Below are 22,338 nucleotides of genomic sequence, written 5' to 3' on the forward strand. Positions count from 1 at the left end.
CCGACTTTGATTGTTGATCTTCCATATGATAGATTGATCATTGGAATCGATCTGCTCAAACGACTAAATTCCATAATTGACTTCATAAATGAAGCAATATGGGCTCAAGTCAATGCTCCAATTGATTTTGAGCGCTCCAGCAATGCACAGTCGCAACGCAGCTGCCATATGATTGAGGAAAGGCCTAACTCTGTTGAAATCCATTTCCGGAACAGTCAGATACCAGAAGTCACGATCCTGAAAAACGGTAAACCCGAGGAAAATGCTAACACTGCTTTTCACATCATAAATATCCGAAAGGATAAGATTGAAAAGATAATTCTGGAAGATGATGTGTTAACTATTGCCCTCAAAGGGGGAAGTCAGGAAGTGGCAGGCATAACCAAGCATACACAGGCATTGGTTGAAATCGAGAAAATCAATGATAATGTGCTGGTTCCCGTGCAGGTAAATAATATTGCTCGGATAAAATATGCCAAGTTGGATCTCAAATCCGAGGCCAGCTACATAAGCCTAGGACTGCTGAAGCAGGTAACAGACCCTCAGGTGATCAAATTTATTTCCACACAGGAATGGATACACGATCTGGATAACGATAACCAGAGTCATAATGTGATTGCAAAATGCATTTTATCTGTGTCTCTAGGAAACAAATCTACAAAACATGTCTTCAGTGTGTTAAAGGAACCACAGTACCAAATGTACTTAGGAAACGACATTATTCACCGATTTGCCATACAGGTTGATCTGGTTAATAATGTTCTGTGGTCCAAATTATCCGGAAACCCAGAGGAATTCCAGGATAGAGAACAAGCCTTGAGATGGGGACAGCGAATACCATATGCAGTGGATATCACTGTCGCTGAAAAAGTAAAAATCCCTGAAGGTTGCAAATCATTTCTTTTACCCATTCGAGTAAAGAAGGGTCAAAAGATGAGAAATGCAGATGCCTTAATTAGTTTATCCAATCGGATGCAACAATTGGGGTTGAAGGTAAAACCAATTCCCCTAATAAATATTCATCAGGAACCATTATATATGGTCATGCAAAACATGAGCCCTCATAGTATCACGTTACAGGAGGATACAATGATTGGCTTAGCCATTGACTCAGAATATTACACTTTTGGATTCCAAAATGAAGTCATTGGAATAATACCTGATGAATATTTGACAGAAGAACAAATAGTGGACCAACAATATTTCTCAACACCTGAAGGATTGTTCAGCATACACTCTATTTATCCTTTCAGTTCTGAGGAAGGTACATGTCATGTCGAGGAAACATCATTGATTTTTAACCATGAAATCAATGAAAGTGAGTATCAATCACTCCAGCAGGGTAAGGATCAAGCATGTTACACCCCAAATGACTTAACTAATAGGCTTGAAGAAGCTTATGAGGTAGGTCAACCTGAGATTTTCCCAGAATTTCAGGAACGGGTAGAAGAACAACTCTCTATAGCTGATGGATGTTCTAATGAATCAGAACGACAGCAGCTAAGGCAACTATTCTGGGATTTCCAGGAGATGTTTGCCAAGGACTCTTATGACTGTGGGGAGACTAACCTGCATGTTACGAGAATCCTGACTGATCCAGATGCACCCCCTGTGTTTATCAAACAATATCGACTTCCGCTAGCAGCCTACGAGTCATTATCGGAAATTGTTAAGAACCTGGAAAAGAAAGGTATTATCCGCCCAGTACACAGTTCCTTCAATCATCCAGTACTTGGAGTTCTCAAACCGAATGGTCAGTTCCGTCTATGCTCAGACTTGAGACAGTTAAACAAACGTGTCTACATGTCGGGTTGGCCTGTACCATACATTGACCAATGCTTGGCGCAAATCCAAGGGTCTAAAATATTCACAGCCCTTGACTGCGCACAAGGATATTGGACAATTAAAGTGGATGAAAGGGATCAATACAAACTAGCCTTCACATTCGGTAATAGACAATTTGCGTGGACCCGTACGCCTTTCGGATACATCAACGCAGGCCACGAATTTGCTGTGTTCATGCACAAAGCAATGCCTGATGCAGCTGAACGAGGTACCCTAACTTATGTCGATGATATCCTTATCAAAAGTACAATTTTTGAGGAACATATTTCAGAGTTGAGATATGTATTAAATCAACTAAGAGAAGCAGGTGTTAAACTTTCCTTACAGAAAGCTCAATGGTGCCGATCTAAGGTAAATTTCCTAGGACATGAAATTACTGCAGAAGGAATTAATCCACAGAAAAAGAAAGTGGAAGCAATCAAAAATACGAAGTCCCCCACAAATCTCAAGGAACTGAGATCATTCCTGGGGATGATGAATTATTCTCGCAAGTTCATAGATAACTATGCTGAGATTACAAAGCCGCTATTGCAGCTGCTAAAGAAAGGAGTACAATGGGAATGGAATGAGTGCCATGAACAAGCTGTATCTGAGCTTAAAACAAAACTCATACAGGCCCCATGCCTTGCTTATCCAGAAGGTGGTAAACCCTTCTATGTTGAAACAGGTTTTACCGACAAGAGTGTAAGTGCAGTTCTTTTCCAAAAGCAAGAAAGACTGAATAAAATAATTGCTTATGCCAGTAAATCACTATCACCAGTTGAAATCAAATTTAATAATTGTGAGAAGGCATTATTAGCAACTGTGTGGGCTTTGCAATATTTCAGAAGTTTTATTCAAGGGGAAAAGATCATTGTAGAAACTGCACACCAATCACTACAATATTTGCAAAGTAACCAAATAAAAGAAGGTAACCTGTCAAACAGTAGGATAACGGCATGGACAATGTCCCTAATGGGATGGCCACTGGAAATCAAATATAAACAGGATACTAAAAATCCAGTTGCTCAAGGATTAGCTGAACTCCATGATTGTACTCATGTGGAACATAAAGATGAGCCACCAGAAAACGATTTTCTGGAAGAGCAATCTCTATCTCCATATAAATCCTATGAAGAGGAGTACTGCAAGTCACTACCATGTGCATATGTTGATGGCTGTTCTTTTCACACAGAAGGTGATGAAAAGATGCTGGTTGCAGGTATCGGTATCGTATGGAATAATATATTTCCAGAGATATCTGCGGGATACAAAATTGGTCCCAAAAGTAGCCAGGTCGCAGAACTTGCTGCTGTGTATAAAGCTATACAAATGGCTATCGAACATGACCTTAAGGAGTTTGTTTTGATAACAGATTCTGAGTATGTTCGGAACAGTTTTGTGGAATATTTTCCCAGTTGGAAAAGAACTAGCATGACAAGGAGTAACAAAAAGCCAGTCAAACATGGTAAACTGTTCTGTAAAATCGATGAGCTTGTTAATACCCACGGTCTTACCATTTATTGGAAAAAGGTAAGGGGTAATTCAAAACACCCTGGCGCTGATAAAGATGGGAACGATTTAGCAGATTCCCTTGCTAAGAAAGCAGCCATTGATGGTGAAATCTTCGATATCAATGACCTCATGGGAACTATCGAAGTAAATGTCACCACTAGGGGGCAGGCCCAAAAGGAGTCTCAACCCAGTGTAGCAATGTGGAGTCAAGATTCTCCTAATGAGGATCTCATTGCGAGCCAAAAGGGGGATCCCGTTATTGGTTTGTTTTATAAACATATTGGAAGTCCACATGATTATCCCATCACCGTGGAAGACTGCAGTGACAACGAATAATTACGTATTCTGATGAAAGGTGTGTCACAATTTTCATTACAGGATGGATTGCTGATACGAACCTCGAAAAATGGTATTACGCAATGGGTAGTACCCGCAGCATATCGGGGTTTGATGTTGCAACATGCTCATGATGCCCCGACAGCTGGTCATCGAGGAGAGAAAATAACGTATGAGTTATTAAGAGACTACGCTTACTGGCCACACATGTTACAGGATGTCAGGACATATTGTCAAGGGTGCTTGGTATGCCCTCAATTCCAGCCACAAGGTCCCACTCACAGGGCACCGCTGATGAAAAGAGGCATAGCTATGCCATGGTCAGACATCCAGATCGATTTTATTGGTCCAGTAACAACGTCCTCAAAAGGAAACCGGTATATGTTAACCGTAACATGCCTGTTCACTAAATGGGTAGAATGTCTACCAAGTAAAACATGCAGTTCCAGTGTGTGCGCATCACTGCTCATTAACCACATATTTTCCCGATTTGGTCTTCCACAGCGCATCGAATCCGATCGCGGAAGTCACTTCACCAGTGAAGTAATGACCAAAATGTGGGAAATCCTAGGGGTAAAACGGAAGCTACACATAGCTTACCGACCAGCCTCTAGTGGTGGAGTGGAGCGTTACAATCAATCCATTGTAAATATCCTGAAAAAATTTGTTAGCGAATCAGGTAAAGACTGGGATGTCAAGCTGCCACTAGTTCTTATGGCTATTAGAGCTACTCCAAGCGCAGCAACCAAACTTTCCCCATTTGAGATGCTCACTGGTAGAAAGATGGTGTTACCCCAGCATTTGCTTTACAAAACCACAGATCATAACTTGATGAATGCAACTACCGCACATCAATACGTGGAGAACTTACGCAAACACCTCCAGCATGCCTTCGCATTTGCTCAAAGAAACATCGAAAGAGCCGCAGTCAGTACGAAAACGTATTATGACCTCAAAACTACCCAAAAGGAGTATCAGGTTGACGATAAGGTGTATCTGTATAATTTCGCCAGAGACCAGGTAAAGGAAAAGAAGTTCCTCCCTTCATGGAAGGGTCCATATCCAATCACCGATAAGTTGTCTCCTGTAGTGTATAAGGTTAAGATCCCTAAGGGGGATGACTTTGTTGAAAAATGGGTACATATTAATCAACTGCGTATATGTCACCCTAGCTCACAACTACGGAGAATTGAGCAATCTTGAAATGTGTCCTAACAAATTATTTTTCTCCTGACAGGTATACCTAATGATGTGTTAATCTCTACTAGAATCCATATGGACACAAAGATTCCAAGCCGGCGCAAAGATGCCCCACCTGACGATTGCCATCCTTTACGCAGTCCTAATCTTGGGGAAGAGTGCCGAGCCAAGTGTGGTGCCAGATCCAGCATCCGTGATGTTACCGGATACAGCGGAGTTCATCATGACCAGATAGATGTTCCTATCCTAGAGGGTCCAGATGAGCCTAAACCCGCGATGTGTCGTTGAATGACGAGCTGATGTATCCGAGGTCCATTTGATGGAGATGCAAGTTGGATATCTGTTGCACACCAGATACTCACAGGAGTGAGTTGTTCAAATCTTGAAGCAGATCCGGAAAATCCTTTTGTTTGAACCAAAGGCCAAAGCAGTTCATCGCTGTTACAGTCGCTGTTTGCTACCTTTGCAGCAAGAAGAAACCTGTTTGTTTGCAGCCGGAGTATCATTTGCCAAGTCTATTTGTCTTGAAGCGTGAAACATGAACTTCAATGTGATGAAGACAATGTTTAAAGTCCATTTCCCTTTCATACTTGGATTACAAATACAAAACATAAAGCTTCGTTCGCAACGCGTTCCCACAGGAATGAAGAAAACGTAAAACGTTTAATAATCCTTGTTGTTCTTTTGAAATGGTCACACCCTGGAACATTCCAAAAGAAAAGGGGGATGTGTCGAGATTTCCATATGGCGGAATATCGTTTTTCCGATAAACTGAACCGCATATGATCAGATACAAATAAACCTAATTAATTTCCTTCCCCTAAGGTACAGGAGACAAAGACTTTTTAATGTATGGTGATTGTAGGTTAATATATACATTGATCATTGAGAAAGGCAGAGCATATTTTCATATGGCGATATAATATTGCCAAGTAATACTGAATTGCACAGTATGTGTCCCTCTAGAAAGATTAGTTGGGAATAACAGGCAGTCAGCTGAGTGCTATTTGCAATAGGTAATCTCATTCACCTTACTTGAACAATGATATCAGACCATTCTTTGTTTTAGGTCAAAACACTTGACAAGATAGCAAACAAGAGGAGTCTGAGTGACAATAGTGTGTTTAAAAATGGACTAATATCTGTATACAATGGCTCAAACCTGGCTACATTGAATGTGAAACCAAAACCCATGCAAGGTTTCTATGCAATATTTGTGTTTCCAAAGTCCAGACACAAACACAAGGCTTAGGAAATACCTTTATTTTTCTTATAGCTGGGCAAACCAGTAACAATATGAAAATGTTATTGAAAATGTATACGTGTTAATATAAAGATTCCCTGAATGAATATATCCAGAATGGTATAGAAATGTTATATGGTTACCAGTGTTGTATATTAAACAATAATGTTAGAGATATAAAACCATGCTAACAAAAACAATGTTTTATATAAAGAGATCCATGGTGGTTTTAAGTATGCCAATGATTTTTGGATCAAATCCAATCTATCTTAAATATGGTAGAAAAGGTCACTGTATAATAAATAATAACCAGTGATTCCAGCAAGGTCAGCTATCCATAGAGGAATTATAACATTGATTTATTCACTGTTGGGTTATAATAAAACATGATTTTTGTTTTTAGTTTGCCAAATATCCCAGTAAGTCTGTGATTAGTTAGCCAACAGCACCTACAAAGGGTGAAAGCCAGTATTACACTTGGGTTAAAGATTAGTCACAGAAAGCTCCCATTGGTCACTCCCACTGCCCAGTGATAGGCTAGAAGATTTAATCTCCTGGGCAGGACCATAGGTGGTGAGGGGAATAAGATGAGAGGGGTCATTCAATGAGGGAGATGATCAGACCATCAGGAGATCTGAGCAGACCAGGACATAGAGGATTCATGCCATCTGAACACAGCCACGCCTAAGAGGAACACGCCCAGAGGCCATCTTGGTGACTATACTTGAACCCAGTTCTGATTTTCTTGTTAGTTAGACGGCTTATTACAGCGCAGAATATCTGAACATATGATGTATTGATTGAATTTCATTGGTTGATATTTTAAAAAGGGATGAGCTTTTCCAAAGTTGCAAGTTGGAAACAACTCACCTAAGTTCTACCATATGTTCATTGATAACTGGCTGTTTAACTCAGTCTTGGATAAAAAAACTAGACCTTTCAAGCTACCTCCTCTAGATATTTTGATACTTTGCCGCAGCATGTGCAAGCCACACCTAGCCAAGTTTAGGACGACTCAATAGATATCTTATTCCAAAATTATATGTATTTTACCCGCCTGCTCTGTGTAGTAACACAGGCCAGCGGAGGTTAAAGTATAGACAGTGGGAAAATTCCTGTCATTTATAGTTGATTGCATAGCGATTGTGGGGCAACGCCCAGTCGTCAGATCCACTGAGTCATCCTAAATTTGTTATATTGAATGGTATAGCTGACATCAGCCAGTTTATTTTGGATAGCGCATTTTTGATTTTGGACTGCGCAATTTTGATTTTTGATAGCCACCATTTTGTTTTTGATAGCCACCATTTTGTTTTTGATAGCAGCCATTTTGATTTTGATAACAGCCATTTTGTTGTCGTTCAATTCATCCATTTTGTCTCCAGAGACCCTGTGGTAAATTGAGTAACAGGGCCGACGGCCATATTTGATGAGTCATAACTCTGCACTGTATTTGAGTTGACTGCTAATTGGTTTAAGCCTTTTGTATTGGTGAATAAGTATAATAACATTTTGATGTTTTACTGAAATTATTATCCAGCTCATTGCTTATTATAAGAATGACCTTATGAGTTTTGTTTTATATCAAAAGTGCAATATTATATTGTTTTGATATTGTAATATTTATTCGATATTAAATTGATATTTTTATAAATTGGTCCACATTTATTTGCATGTTTAAACCAGTACTGTAAAACCTCGGAAAACAAGCTCACACAGTTAGGCGTATGTTTGTATTTTAGCTCCTCCTATTTTCCCAGGAGCATTACATTTACATTTTTGATTTTATATTTATTTTTAAACAAGTTATACAAACATTGACAAAACGCCCGACAATTATTATTATTATGTATTTATATAGCACTGAGCCTGTACTGATAGTAAACTCTTTGAAATGTGGGCTGATCTCTGCTACCTTCAGTATGTACAGCGTAAGCTGCTACTCTGTGCCTGTACGGATAGTAAACTAGCTGCAGTGTGGTCTGATCATTGCAATCTTCAGTATGTAAAGTGTAAGCTTGTACTCTGTAAACAAGCAGAAGTGTGGTCTGATCACTGCTCCCTCCAGTAGGTGTAGTCTATGCGGTTACTCTGTTCCTGTACTGATAGTAAACTATCTGCAGTGTGGGCTCATCTCTGCTACCTCTAGTATGTACAGTATAAGCTGTTACTCTGTGCCTGTACTGATGGTAAACTAGCTACAGTGTGTGCTGATCTCTGCTGCCTACAGTATGTACAGTATAAGCTGTTACTCTGTGCCTGTACTGATAGTAAACTAGCTGCAGTGTCTGCTGATCTCTGCTACCTCCAGTATAAGCTGTTACTCTGTGCCTGTACGGATAGTAAACTAGCTGCAGTATGTGCTGATCTTTGCTACCTCCAGTATGTACTGTATAAGCTGTTACTCTGTGCCTGTACTGATAGTAAACTAGCTGCCGTGTGTGCTGATCCCTGCTACTTTCAGTATGTACAGTGTTAGCTGTAAAGCCTGGTACACACATACAATTTTGATTAGCCAACTTTAGCTCTGTTCATCAAATTCATTGTCTGTTGGCCCACTTACTGCATGGGGGTGGTAAAATTGGTCAGTGATTTACCAAGCAAAATTGTATGTGCATATACATCTTTGATCTGATCTATGCCTATACTGATTGTAAATTATCTAAATAAACGGCATGGGGCTCCATCCAATATTTTGATGGGCAGGCCTGTTATCTGTAGTTTACTCCGCTGCTAAGTTCATGTAAATTTGGCCCCACCCATGGCCAAGCCCACTCACGGTATGGCCACACCCATTTGTCACACGCCGCTACACGCCGGGAGCGAACGGTATTTCAATCGATCACGGTACTTTGCATGGGAGTCGTATCGGATCTTAGCAATCTGCCTTGACTGTCGTAATTGCGGCACTACGCTAGGCTACGTTCGAGTGGTCGTGTGCCTGTACCCGTGTCAAGATATCACAGAAACGACTGCTCAGCGCTCAGAAAATCATCGGCCGTTGGGAAAATCGCGACATGGGTACATAGCTTTAGACCCCGGGTGAGCAGGGTAGCCTGGCAATTGGCATAGTGTAAAGGCTTTGCTAGGCACACAACATACTGCTTTTCTTATTGCAATTAGAATCGTTTGGTTGCAGGTAACAAAGACTGCTTCTATTCACACACACACATTCATTTGTCTGTACTAGTTCATGTTACGTTTCTACATTAAAGTGAACCAGAGACGAAGCACCCTTGTGTATTTTACCATAGAAATCAGTGGGAACATTAGAGAAAACATTTACCATGCTCTCTGTTCCATCCTCACTGCTAAAAGTGTCTGTTATCTAGCTGAGATAAGAATCCCGGACTGAGCATTGATTCTGGCTTTGCTATAATGACTCAGCTATAATGATTCCTGAGCAAAGCCAGCAGGGGGCAGGCTTGGACTTGAAGACAGCAAAGAACACAGTCTCAGCTATAATTATTCTGTAGCAAAGCCAGACCGACTGCTTAGTCGGGATTCTTATCTTAGAGGTGATAACAGGCAAATTAAACAGAGAACAATGTAACAAAGAGCAGATTAGGTGTTTACTGTCATGTTCCCACTGATTTATAAGGTAAAATACATGAGGTTGCTTCATCTCTGGTTCTCTTTAAGTAACCATGTCTGTATGTAACTACTTTGTACACCACCACCCACAATTAGGTAATAGTAATACAAAGAATAACAGATAAATTGGTAAACAAAGCTGGGATCTTAATTTAGCATTACCTAGCATTGGTGACAGCACACTGCTGTCCTCTCCTCCAGAGTTTAAGAAGACATCCAGTGCTTCCTGGTCAGACATATCCATTAGATCCATCTGCTCAAGCATGTCTACATTGACTTCCATGGAGGACATACTCCCAATAGGCTCTGCGGGAAAGCAATACCAACAACTTTTGTCAAGTCTAGCATCTCTTTGCTTGATGTGGAAGAATTGTATTGAGTACACATACAACAGTCCTAGACCCTAATTTACTAGAGCATCTCAATGGTAGATATCACATATGATCATCAAAACTGAGCTGAATTAGCCACAATTTGTGCACTATTAAGTCAAAATAATTTGCCACCCCCACCCATGTTATATCAGATCTTAATGTTTACAGGTATGTGAATTAGTGCTCAGCTGTAAACTATGACATGAAAAATGTCACTACGTAGGCAAAAGTGAAGGGCAAATGCTCACTAACACTAGGAATCGCAAAACAGTAGCGATTACCGATAGCATTTTGCGGGCGTGAGTTTTTTGTGATAAATGCAGAAAAATCACTGACCAAATTAGCATTTTGGGAGAGATCGCGATTAGCAGTTCTATACATGCTAATCGCGATCGCTCCGGAATCACCGGCAAACCGCTGCAGGTAACACTTGCGATTAGCGATAATCACAAAACGCCTGTGATTGTGGCAGTGAGAACACGGCCCTAGACTAGAATAGGACTAGCGTGTTTTAAAAACACTAGCGGTTTGTAGTTAGCGGGAATCGCGCGATTCCTGCTTAGGTGTGAATGGGGTATGTATAACTTTAACTATACTCATGCAGGTACATTTTAACACCAGACTGGTTGTTAACACATGCAAAACCGTTCTCTCATGAGGAAAGGTGAAACATTTGCATCAGGTGCAGAGATTACAGGGGCAACATGTTTTTTAATGTGTTTACACTAACAGCATGCAGAGTTGGAGGAGAAGTGAGCGGAGAGTCAGTTGAAGAGGTGATCACAGGGGAAAAGCAACTTCTTGTGCTGTGTGAGAAGTCTGACAGTAAGAGAGGAGGGGGGAGAGCAGCAGTGTTTCATTTGACTTGCACAGCAGAAGGGAGGAGGTGGCACTGCTGTCCTGATTGAGGAGGAACGGAGTGGCTGAGGCTGAGTAGTTTGTTTGTCACAGACTCACAGCCAGCCAGTGTGCTATTGTGTTGAGCTGCAGCGTGTCATGTGAGAACATTAAATGACGCAGAGTAAATTGTGGCGGGGGAGGGGGGCACATCACAAGTTTGCCTCAGGCAGGAAATGGTCTAGAACCAGCTCTGAACACGTGAATGTGTGTAGGGGGGGGGGGGGGGGGGTCGAGGCTATATATGTAAATCATATTACAAATTGCAATACATTTCAGCAAGGTCTAAAAAGTTGAGACTGTAAACTAGACAGTTTTTTTTTTATTTTGTCTGTACATACAGTAGGAAAAAAAGGAGGCCACACAAATCCCAAGAACAGGCCTTAATTCAGGATTTCCTCCCCGATCTAACAAGATTAACTTTCCAAAAAGACTACAATATGTACTTCATAGCAGCACCGAGGGGGATTCCTGTATTAAGTGAGGCAAAGTCTGAGGTTCTCTGAAATCCACTCAAACAGACCACCTCTGTATAATGAACACTGGTTTGTTTTAAAGTGAACCTCCAGACTAAAAATCTACTCAGCAGCACTGAAAAGGCTTGCGTTTCTTTAACAGTTTCACAGCATCAGAACATTTTCCCCCTGATGCTGTGCAAGGCATGATGGGATTTCTGATGATGATGTTCTCGTTGCCTAGCAACTGGGAGGGGTGATCAGAACAGTTGGAACTGTGTCTCACGCTCACGGTTACCTCCTTTCAACCAAAAAAGATGGCTATCATGAAATCACAAACATTTGCCTGTTCTTTTAAAACAGGGTGGGTAAGAGATTAGATTACCTATCTATTTTAATTAACATAACTAATGTAACTTAATGGCAGTATGTTTGTGTAGGCTGAAGTTCCTCTTTAAGTGGATAGGTTATGGTCATCCATCCTCATGAATATGTTGAGTTTGACTAATTTGGGGATAAATGGAGTGTATTGAGATTTCCACATTCTAGCTACAAGTAGTCTAGGAGCGATTAAAATACAACTGAAAATATTTTTTTAAGCTTTAGAGATGGATCCTGGCAGCATGGACAGCAAAGCAATCTCAGGGGTGTGAGCCATGGGTACAGAGTATAATAACTTGTGCAATCTAAACACCACAGTCTAAAAGGGACTAAGCATCACCACCACACATGAATAAAGATACCTTCTTCAGCCATACATCTCCAGCAGGACTTTGATCCTTGAGGGTTAAATTTGTGTACCCCACTGGGGGTCTCTGTACCATCTGGTGAATAATGTGTGGTTTCTCTCCTAAACAAGTACCGATGGAGAAACTTTGTGGGATAGAATGAAAGCTATTTCCAAGTTTTCTGATTCTAATGTAACCCCTAGATCACTATGCTGTGTCTCTGTGAGCTTAGTGACATGAGGGTCCCTTCAAGTTAACTTAAATAGAATAAACGTGTGCCACGGTATGAGGAGGCATAGATTCAGTAATAGGGTTGCAAAGGTATGAAACTAACTCAGGAAAAGGAAGTAGTACATGCGGTGATGGATCCCGGCAATGTGAGTATCGGAATATCCCCACTGCTGTTCGTGTATCCGCCGCTACATTCCACTCCCGCACTATTTGTCCGCCCTCTGCTGTGTTTACTTCTCAAAAAACGGTAATAGTGTATGATTACCATGCACAATCAAACTGTGGTATACCGTGGCAACCCTACATGAAACTACTAGTGTTAAAGGGGGATATCCGCTAAACTACCAGGGATCTTCAAAGGTGAAGGGGGATACCACTAGACTACCAGGGCTCCTTATAGAGGAAAGGGATACCACTAGACCAATATTTCTCAACTTTACTACAGGATGTACTCCATTAAGTAAGACGGTGTTTGTTGAGAGCCCCTATTGTGCATAACATAATTTCAAGTACCCTATGACACACATGGAAAGGAGAGGTCACTATATCACCAGAGAATTGTAGATAAGGGAAAGGTTACCACAAGACTACCAGGAACATGTATATAATACAAAAGGAGAGGGGAGCACTACATTACCAGCAAATGTTATATAAGGGAAGGAAGACCACTAAACAACCAGGGAAACTTATATAAAGAAAAAGGAGGGAATCTGGGGTCACTAGAAAACCATATGGGGGGTACCACTAGACCACCAGGGAATAGTATGTAGAGGGGAACCACTAGACCACCAAGGAAGTATTTATAGTGGGAAGAGTGAACCACCAGACTACCAGGGAAAATATATATGGAAGAAGGGGAGGAGGGAAACTACGGCACCAGGGAAAAGATTGTAAGGGAGGACCAATAGACCAGAAGAGTAAATCATAAACTTCACTATAGGGGGGCACTCTAGTCATGGGCCACAGAGAACGGGGACCCCTGTATGGGGTATAGCACAGGGGCCACAATACAGTAAATAAAAATAGTAAAAAGAAAAAAATCAGCCTATAGGGGTCTTAGAATGGGCAGATACTTTCATGGGGGCATTTAAAAGAATCTAGTAATGGGGATGCAGTGGAAAAAAAAAATATAATATTGTTCTGAAGTACTCGCTTTTGAGAACACACCCTATACAAAATAAAATTAACCTCCCTATTATCCTCTTTTCCACAATATCTTCCATTAAAAATACTTTGCATTTTCACCTGGAACTTTGAAAATAATAAACTGAAGAAAAAAAAAAACACCTTTGTGATTATCACCAGAAATTGTGAAAGGAAAATAACAAAGGACATCTGAGGTGAAAAAAAAATACGTGCTAAACAATTCTATCCATACTTCTCCTAAAAATGACTTTTTAAGATATCCCACAGTTTAATTTTATATTTAAATCAAATGTATAAGTTTTTACTGTTTCATGGCCTCTTAATGACACATTCATTGAAGTATGCCAGAGCTAAAATCTATGAACTATTGCTCCTTTTTATCGCTTTCCTGCTCTCAGAAGCCTTTTTCTGCCCAAAAAGTGTTTTATGACTACACTTCCTTATCAGTGAGGGTTATGCTATAGTCCGACCCGGTTCCAACCCAGACAGAAACTGTTACTTGCACACCTGATTTTTAACTCTCTCAGTCAGAGAAAGTAAAAAAGGAAAACAGCCTAGTTATTGGTCTGCTTGGTACTGTACATACAAATGTATCTCATCATGTCACCTTTAACCACTTAAGCCCTCGGTCGTTTTCACTTTATGCATCCGAGCAATGTTCACCTCCCATTCATTAGCCTATAACTTTATCACTACTTATCACAATTAACTGATCTACATCTTGTTTTTTCCACCACCAATTAGGCTTTCTTTAGGTGGTACATTTTGCTAAGAGCTACCTTACTGTAAATGCATTTTAACAGTAAGAATAAGAAAAAAACTGAAAAGATTATTTCTCAGTTTTCGGCCGTTATAGTTTTAAAATAATACATGCCTCCATAATTAAAACCCACGTATTGTATTTGCCCATTTGTCCCGGTTATTTCACCGTTTAAATTATGTCCCTATCACAATGTATGGCGACAATATTTTATTTAGAAATAAGAGCATTTTTTCCGTTTTGCATCCATCACTATTTACAAGCTTATAAAAAAATAAAAAAAATAGAAATATTTAATCTTTACATAGATATTTAAAAGTTTAGACCCATAGGTAAATATTTATGTGTGGTTTTTTTATTGTAATGTTTTTTATTATTATTAAACATTTTATGTGGGTATTTTTGGGAGGGTGGGATGTAAATAGTATTTGATTTTGGTAAATATATGTGTATTTAATTTTTTTTTACTTTTAGATGTAGTTTTACTTTTTGGCCAAAAGTTGGCAACCTTGAGTTTGTTTACATGACGTCACTCTAAGCGTACAATGTGCGCTTAGAGGGACATAGGAGACAGAAAAAGCGAAGCTTCCGAGAGAAGCTGTCGCTTTTTCTGCGGGCGAGAGGAATCAGTGATCGGGCACCATGGCCCGATTCATTGATTCCTTGGCTAACGAATCCGCGGCCGGGAGCGCACGTCCTCCTTGACGTAGAACTACGTCAGGGAGGACAAAGTGGTTAAAGAGGAACTGCAGTGAAAATAACTTGATGAAAAAAAGTGCTTCATTTTTACAATAATTATTTATAAATGATTTAGTGAGTGTTTGCCCATTGTAAACATCTTTCCTCTCCCCGATTTACATTCTCACATTGACCACAATATCAGCCATACAGACCCTCCTGATTATCCGTATGAGAAAAGGTAAAGATTTCTTGTGGGAAAGGCCATATCGGCTACTGATTGGGATAAAGTTCAATCCATGGTTACAGTTCCTCTAAGTTTTGTGATAGTAGTCAAATAAAATTTGCAGTAGCACTTTTTTTTTCAAAACTATAATGAGTAAAATTAATACTGTTTTTCTTCAGATTTTTTTTCTTCCTTTTTTTTTGCGTTTAAAAGCATTGGAGAAAATAGTCTCCAAAGGAAGACTAGTTTTGTGCCAAAAACACACCAACATAGATGGACAGATGTTCCTCTATGGAGAACTGTATGTGTTGTCTGGAAAAACATTGCAGGCATCAAACTGATTTTCAATAGGCCGCCACAACTAATGCAGATTTTGCATGCGTTTGTGCCTGGAATTGGGACTTAGACAAGATTGGAAAGGAGAGTTCAGTTACTTGCCTCGCCTCTCTGATATCTGTAGGTAGCCAGTAGACAGGTACTGCTCCATGTCCTGCTGGAAAGCCTCTTCAAAGAACTTCTGCCGTTCCTTTAGCTTCATCTGCTGAGCGTATTCCATATCCAGAACTCTCTGGGTGTGTTCTGTATCCAGGTCAGCTAAAACGATACAAAGATTCCATATAAATATATGAATGTTTTTGATCTGCTCCATTAACAGTTAATTTTTCATTCATTGCCAATGAACGTTTCAGTTTTTTTACAGCTTTTTCTCTACAGTTCCTGGACAATTTCAGCACACCATCATATTAACATTACCTATGTTCTGTGGCACATGTACTTTGTACTTTCTGATGTTTAATATATGCAATTCAATGACAATACTGTACAAAAAAGGGGGAGTGGACAGAAACCCCTTACAAAAAAAGTGTGGGGTGGGGGTGTCACAACACCCTATGGGGGAAAAACAAACACAGGAGACAGAAGACCGGGAGCCCAGTAGTGCAGTACGTTAATGGTTGAGATAAGCAATTGAAATGAGAAAAATACTAACAAAGGAGAGTTGCAAGGAGAAACCAACCACAGGAAGCAGGTGGAGACCATAAACCCGACTCCACTCGGGGTGGTCCTACAAGGACCCGGAAACGGTAGCTCTCTTGAAAAAAAGGAGACAGATGTCTACCGTGGCAGCAACCACGGGAGTTCCGTCGCCACTCCTCGAACAGGTTATGTATGGGGGTGTACTAAGCACATTAGGAAGGGTAAGAGGCGCCCTGGATCTATAAAAGCTTCTAAAAACAGTTTAAAAATGAAAAGGGTAACGAGGTGTCTTACCTCAATGATGAAATCTTTGTGAACTACAAAAGATTTTTATTTAGCTAAATAAAAATCTTTTGTAGTTCACAAAGGTTTCGTCATTGAGGTAAGACACCTCGTTACCCTTTTCATTTTTAAACTGTTTTTAGGAGCTTTTATACATCCAGGGCGCCCCTTTCCCTTCCTAATGCCATTACAAAAAGCACCACTCAAGACAAAAATATCAATTTAGAAAAATCATAACTATTTCATAGATATTCGACATATCAACAGCACAAACAATCTAAAATCATCTAACAAACACAAACACACTAATATCAATTATGACCTAGCCAGAGTGTAATAATATGATCATGCAAACCTGCAAGATATAATAATCAGAGCTGCTCAAATCCGGATCTGGGAGACATCCGGATAGTTCTATCCGGATATCTCCCGGTTACCTGTGCGGGGTGGGTCAATCTTACCTGTCTGACGTCTTCAGTCCGTCCCTCGGCGCCTCCCACGATGCGGTCCAAGCGGCAGTCACGATTACAAACACTTCCTCCTTCCGGGTTGAAGGAGGAAGTGTTTGTAATAACGTGACGCACGTGGAGCGCATCGTGGGAGGCGCCGAGGGACGAACGAAGAAGACGTCAGACAGATAAGATTAAACCCCCCGCCCACCCCGCACAGGTTTACTGGGAGATATCCGGTTAGCAACTATCCGAGTATCTCCCGGTTCCGGATTTGTGCAGCTCTAATAATAATCATTAGTAATACAACCTTTATCTTAGGTAATAATATATCCCATGAGGGGTTCAGATAATGAGCCCCATCATGGGTGAATCCGGGTTCAGTATGCATCTGTGCAAGAGAACTGTACAAAAGAGCTATAAAGTGACTGTAAATGGCAAGTACAAATTGATAAATCACTTACTTAAACATGAAAACACTTGTGAAAACAAACAACAATAAGTTATGTGCCCAAAAACCATGGATGTGCAAAAGGTATATAAATATAAATAAATATTAACCACTTTACCCCCACGCGTACGGATTTCTCCGCCCCTTTTTTCCCTCCTAAAAAACCAGGGACGGAGAAATCCGTACCTTCCGCGCTACCGCCGCTGTCCGCGCTCCCGCCGCTCGTGCGCGCGCACCCGCCGCTCGTGCACGCCGCCGCCCGCTCGCCCGGAGATCAATGAACGGGAAAATCCATTCCCGTTCGTTGATCTAAGCCCCCGCAATGATCTGCTGCTTCTTTCAGAAACAGCAAGATCATTGTGAGTCTCCCAGCCTCCTACTGCTTCCTGTAAGCGTCCTTCCGGACGCTTACAGGTCGCATGTAAACAAACACTCTGTGGCCATCTTGTGGCCAAATAGTAAACTACACCCTAAAAGCATTTTACATATACAAACATTACATTTACACAATAAATTAACTCATTACCTCCCACACTCCCCAATTTTTATTTTTTTTTTGTAATTAAAAAAAAAAAAAAAAATACAATAAAAAAAAAAACATAAATAGTTACCTTAGGGACTGAACTTTTTAAATATTTATGTCAAGAGGGTATAACACTGTTACTTTATAAACTGCGGGCTTGTAATTAGGGATGGATGCAAAACTGAAAAAAATGCACCTTTATTTCCAAATAAAATATTGTCGCCAAACATTGTGATAGGGACATAATTTAAATGGTTTTATAACCGGGACAAATGGGTTAATACATTTCATGGGTTTTAATTACAGTAGCAGGCTTTATTTAAAAACTTTAATGGCCGAAAACTGAAAAATAATATTTTTTCCCACATTTTTTCCTATTTCCCCATTAAAACACATTTAGAATAAAATAATTCTTGGCATAATGTCCCACCTAAAGAAAGCCTAATTGGTGGCGAAAAAAACAAGATATAGTTCATTTCATTGGGATAAGTAATAATAAAGTTATAGACGAATGAATGGAAGGAGCGCTGAAAGGTGAAAATTGCTCTGGTGGTCAGGGGGTAAAACCCCTCAGTGGTGAAGTGGTTAAAGTGCAAACAGTGCTATCAAAACTGTCATTTACACAGTAGTAGGTCTAGTGAGAAAAGTCAGGAGCAGCCCATATAAACGGTGCAAAAATCAAGTGCAAAACAAAGATACTTAGCCAGGTAGTAAGGTGCAGGAAATTGGCTAGGTCAGACGAAGGATCCCCTCAAACTAGATCCGCGGGCGTAACCCTGTCTCGAAAGGAGAGGAGGATAGCCGCCATTATATTTATAACCCCAGCACACTCACCAGAGCAGGTGTTGCGGACAAATACTGTGAGTGAATTCAATGACAATGTCATAAATCAAATACAAAAGCTATGACAAAATGAAAACACAGCTATGCTGCTTTATTCAGCCACTTGTCATATGTCCTTCTAAAGGTTATGGGTTTTGGGTAATGAGATGCACATTCTTATTCAAATATATGAGATGCAGAGGTCAGAAGGAACTAGAACTTATGATTTACTATGCTGGCAAAATAATGGGCTTTGGTGATTTACTCTCAGCAGCTACAGTGCATAAATGTGGGTCCATGTACAGTGCACACATGGACAGAATATGGGTGCATGTGCAGCATGTGTGTTGACAGTGTGGGCAAATGAAAGCATCCATGTGTACAGGTTTAGTAAATGCTGGTGAACAATGCATGTGTACAGACATATACAGCATGTGTGTACAGGAGATGAGGACAATGACAAAACAGCCAGAGAATGATAATGTGGGCATTAAACGGAGATGGATGAGGGTCCCTTATACACTGGTGCGTTGCATTGACCTGGTTTCATCCTAGGCCAGCGGTCGGCAACCCTTTTTCACCTTTGCTGCGGCTCCTAGACCGTGGCTCAGTCGCGGCTCCGGTGCTGCAGGGCTGCCCATTCTGACACTACACCGGTAGTGAGTGTCAGTGGCTGCGGCGCGCTTGTTTCATGTGCGAGTGTGACGTGTGCTGTCAGCTGGCCGGCAGCCTATCAGAGAGGCCGCCGGACCAGTTCAGGGCTTCGAGCGGCCATTTTCCCGTAGCCCTGCAGTGTAGTGCAGGCAGGACGTGACGTCGGGAAGGAAGGAAGAGGAGCCGAGGGAGTTGCGCGCCACAAGGAGGTCGGGACCGGAGGTCGGGACAGGAGGAGATTGTGACAGGAGTACTTCTGACTAGGTGAGTAAATGGGTTTTTCTTTTCAGATCTGCTGAAGGATTTGTGCATATTGGGGTCATATCTGCATATTGGGGTCCATATCTGCTAACGATTTGTGCATATTGGGGTCATATCTGCTAACGATTTGTGCATATTGGGGTCATATCTGCTAACGATTTGTGCATATTGGGGTCATATCTGCATATTGGGGTCATATCTGCTAACGATTTGTGCATATTGGGGTCATATCTGCAAATTGGGGTCATATCTGCTAACGATTTGTGCATATTGGGGACATATCTGCTAACGATTTGTGCATATTGGGGACATATCTGCTAACGATTTGTGCATATTGGGGACATATCTGCTAACGATTTGTGCGTATTGGGGACATATCTGCTAACGATTTGTGCATATTGGGGTCATATCTGCTAACGATTTGTGCATATTGGGGTCATATCTGCTAACGATTTGTGCATATTGGGGTCATATCTGCTAACGATTTGTGCATATTGGGGTCATATCTGCTAACGATTTGTGCATATTGGGGTCATATCTGCTAACGATTTGTGCATATTGGGGTCATATCTGCTAACGATTTGTGCATATTGGGGTCATATCTGCATATTGGGGTCTATATCTGCTAACGATTTGTGCATATTGGGGTCATATCTGCAAATTGGGGTCATATCTGCTAACGATTTGTGCATATTGGGGTCATATCTGCATATTGGGGTCTATATCTGCTAACGATTTGTGCATATTGGGGTCATATCTGCTAACGATTTGTGCATATTGGGGTCATATCTGCTAACGATTTGTGCATATTGGGGTCATATCTGCTAACGATTTGTGCATATTGGGGTCATATCTGCATATTGGGGTCATATCTGCTAACGATTTGTGCATATTGGGGTCATATCTGCAAATTGGGGTCATATCTGCTAACGATTTGTGCATATTGGGGTCATATCTGCTAACGATTTGTGCATATTGGGGACATATCTGCTAACGATTTGTGCATATTGGGGACATATCTGCTAACGATTTGTGCATATTGGGGTCATATCTGCAAATTGGGGTCATATCTGCTAACGATTTGTGCATATTGGGGTCATATCTGCTAACGATTTGTGCGTATTGGGGACATATCTGCTAACGATTTGTGCGTATTGGGGACATATCTGCTAACGATTTGTGCATATTGGGGTCATATCTGCATATTGGGGTCATATCTGCTAACGATTTGTGCATATTGGGGTCATATCTGCTAACGATTTGTGCATATTGGGGTCATATCTGCTAACGATTTGTGCATATTGGGGTCATATCTGCTAACGATTTGTGCATATTGGGGTCATATCTGCTAACGATTTGTGCAATTTGTGCATATTGGGGTCATATCTGCTAACGATTTGTGCATATTGGGGTCATATCTGCATTTTGGGGTCATATCTGCTAATGATTTGTGCATATTGGGGTCATATCTGCATATTGGGGTCATATCTGCTAACGATTTGTGCATATTGGGGTCATATCTGCATATTGGGGTCATATCTGCTAACGATTTGTGCATATTGGGGTCATATCTGCTAACGATTTGTGCATATTGGGGACATATCTGCTAACGATTTGTGCATATTGGGGACATATCTGCTAACGATTTGTGCATATTGGGGACATATCTGCTAACGATTTGTGCATATTGGGGACATATCTGCTAACGATTTGTGCATATTGGGGACATATCTGCTAATGATTTGTGCGTATTGGGGACATATCTGCTAACGATTTGTGCATACTGGGGTCATATCTGCATATTGGGGTCATATCTGCATATTGGGGTCATATCTGCTAACGATTTGTGCATATTGGGGTCATATCTGCTAACGATTTGTGCATATTGGGGTCATATCTGCTAACGATTTGTGCATATTGGGGTCATATCTGCTAACGATTTGTGCATATTGGGGTCATATCTGCTAACGATTTGTGCATATTGGGGTCATATCTGCTAACGATTTGTGCATATTGGGGTCATATCTGCATTTTGGGGTCATATCTGCTAATGATTTGTGCATATTGGGGTCATATCTGCATATTGGGGTCATATCTGCTAACGATTTGTGCATATTGGGGTCATATCTGCATATTGGGGTCATATCTGCTAACGATTTGTGCATATTGGGGTCATATCTGCTAACGATTTGTGCATATTGGGGACATATCTGCTAACGATTTGTGCATATTGGGGACATATCTGCTAACGATTTGTGCGTATTGGGGACATATCTGCTAACGATTTGTGCGTATTGGGGACATATCTGCTAACGATTTGTGCGTATTGGGGACATATCTGCTAACGATTTGTGCGTATTGGGGACATATCTGCTAACGATTTGTGCGTATTGGGGACATATCTGCTAACGATTTGTGCATATTGGGGACATATCTGCTAACAATATGTGCATATTAGGGTCATATCTGTTTTATAATGGCTTTGCGGCTCCCAGTTTTTATTCTCTTTTCGGAAACGGGTCCAAGTGGCTCTTTGATTCTTAAAGGTTGCAGACCCCTGTCCTAGGCCAACGCTATGGCAATGAAAGTCTAAGGGGCCTTTCATACCGACGCGATGTGGCGGAAGAGACGTTTTTACCGCATCCCTGACACAAGAGCATACCTGTTACATGTCGATTCGCGCACCGATGTGCGGCAGACCGCAAGTCATGTAA

General features: G+C 40.9%; 1 protein-coding gene across 2 annotated transcripts in view; it reads right to left on the bottom strand.

The window, feature by feature from the left end:
• The window catches only part of DTNBP1 (dystrobrevin binding protein 1), a 224,233-nt gene that overhangs the window by 18,339 nt on the left and 183,556 nt on the right, over positions 1–22,338 (bottom strand). For both annotated transcript variants that reach the window (XM_068236931.1, XM_068236930.1), the window contains exons 8-9: positions 15,646–15,801; positions 9,875–10,018 (exon numbers count right to left, since the gene is read on the bottom strand). In XM_068236931.1, coding sequence (XP_068093032.1) covers positions 9,875–10,018; positions 15,646–15,801 — 300 coding nt within the window. The remainder of the gene's footprint in view (positions 1–9,874; positions 10,019–15,645; positions 15,802–22,338) is intronic.

Source organism: Hyperolius riggenbachi, chromosome 5, assembly GCF_040937935.1.
Source record: "Hyperolius riggenbachi isolate aHypRig1 chromosome 5, aHypRig1.pri, whole genome shotgun sequence".
NCBI lineage: Eukaryota > Metazoa > Chordata > Amphibia > Anura > Hyperoliidae > Hyperolius > Hyperolius riggenbachi.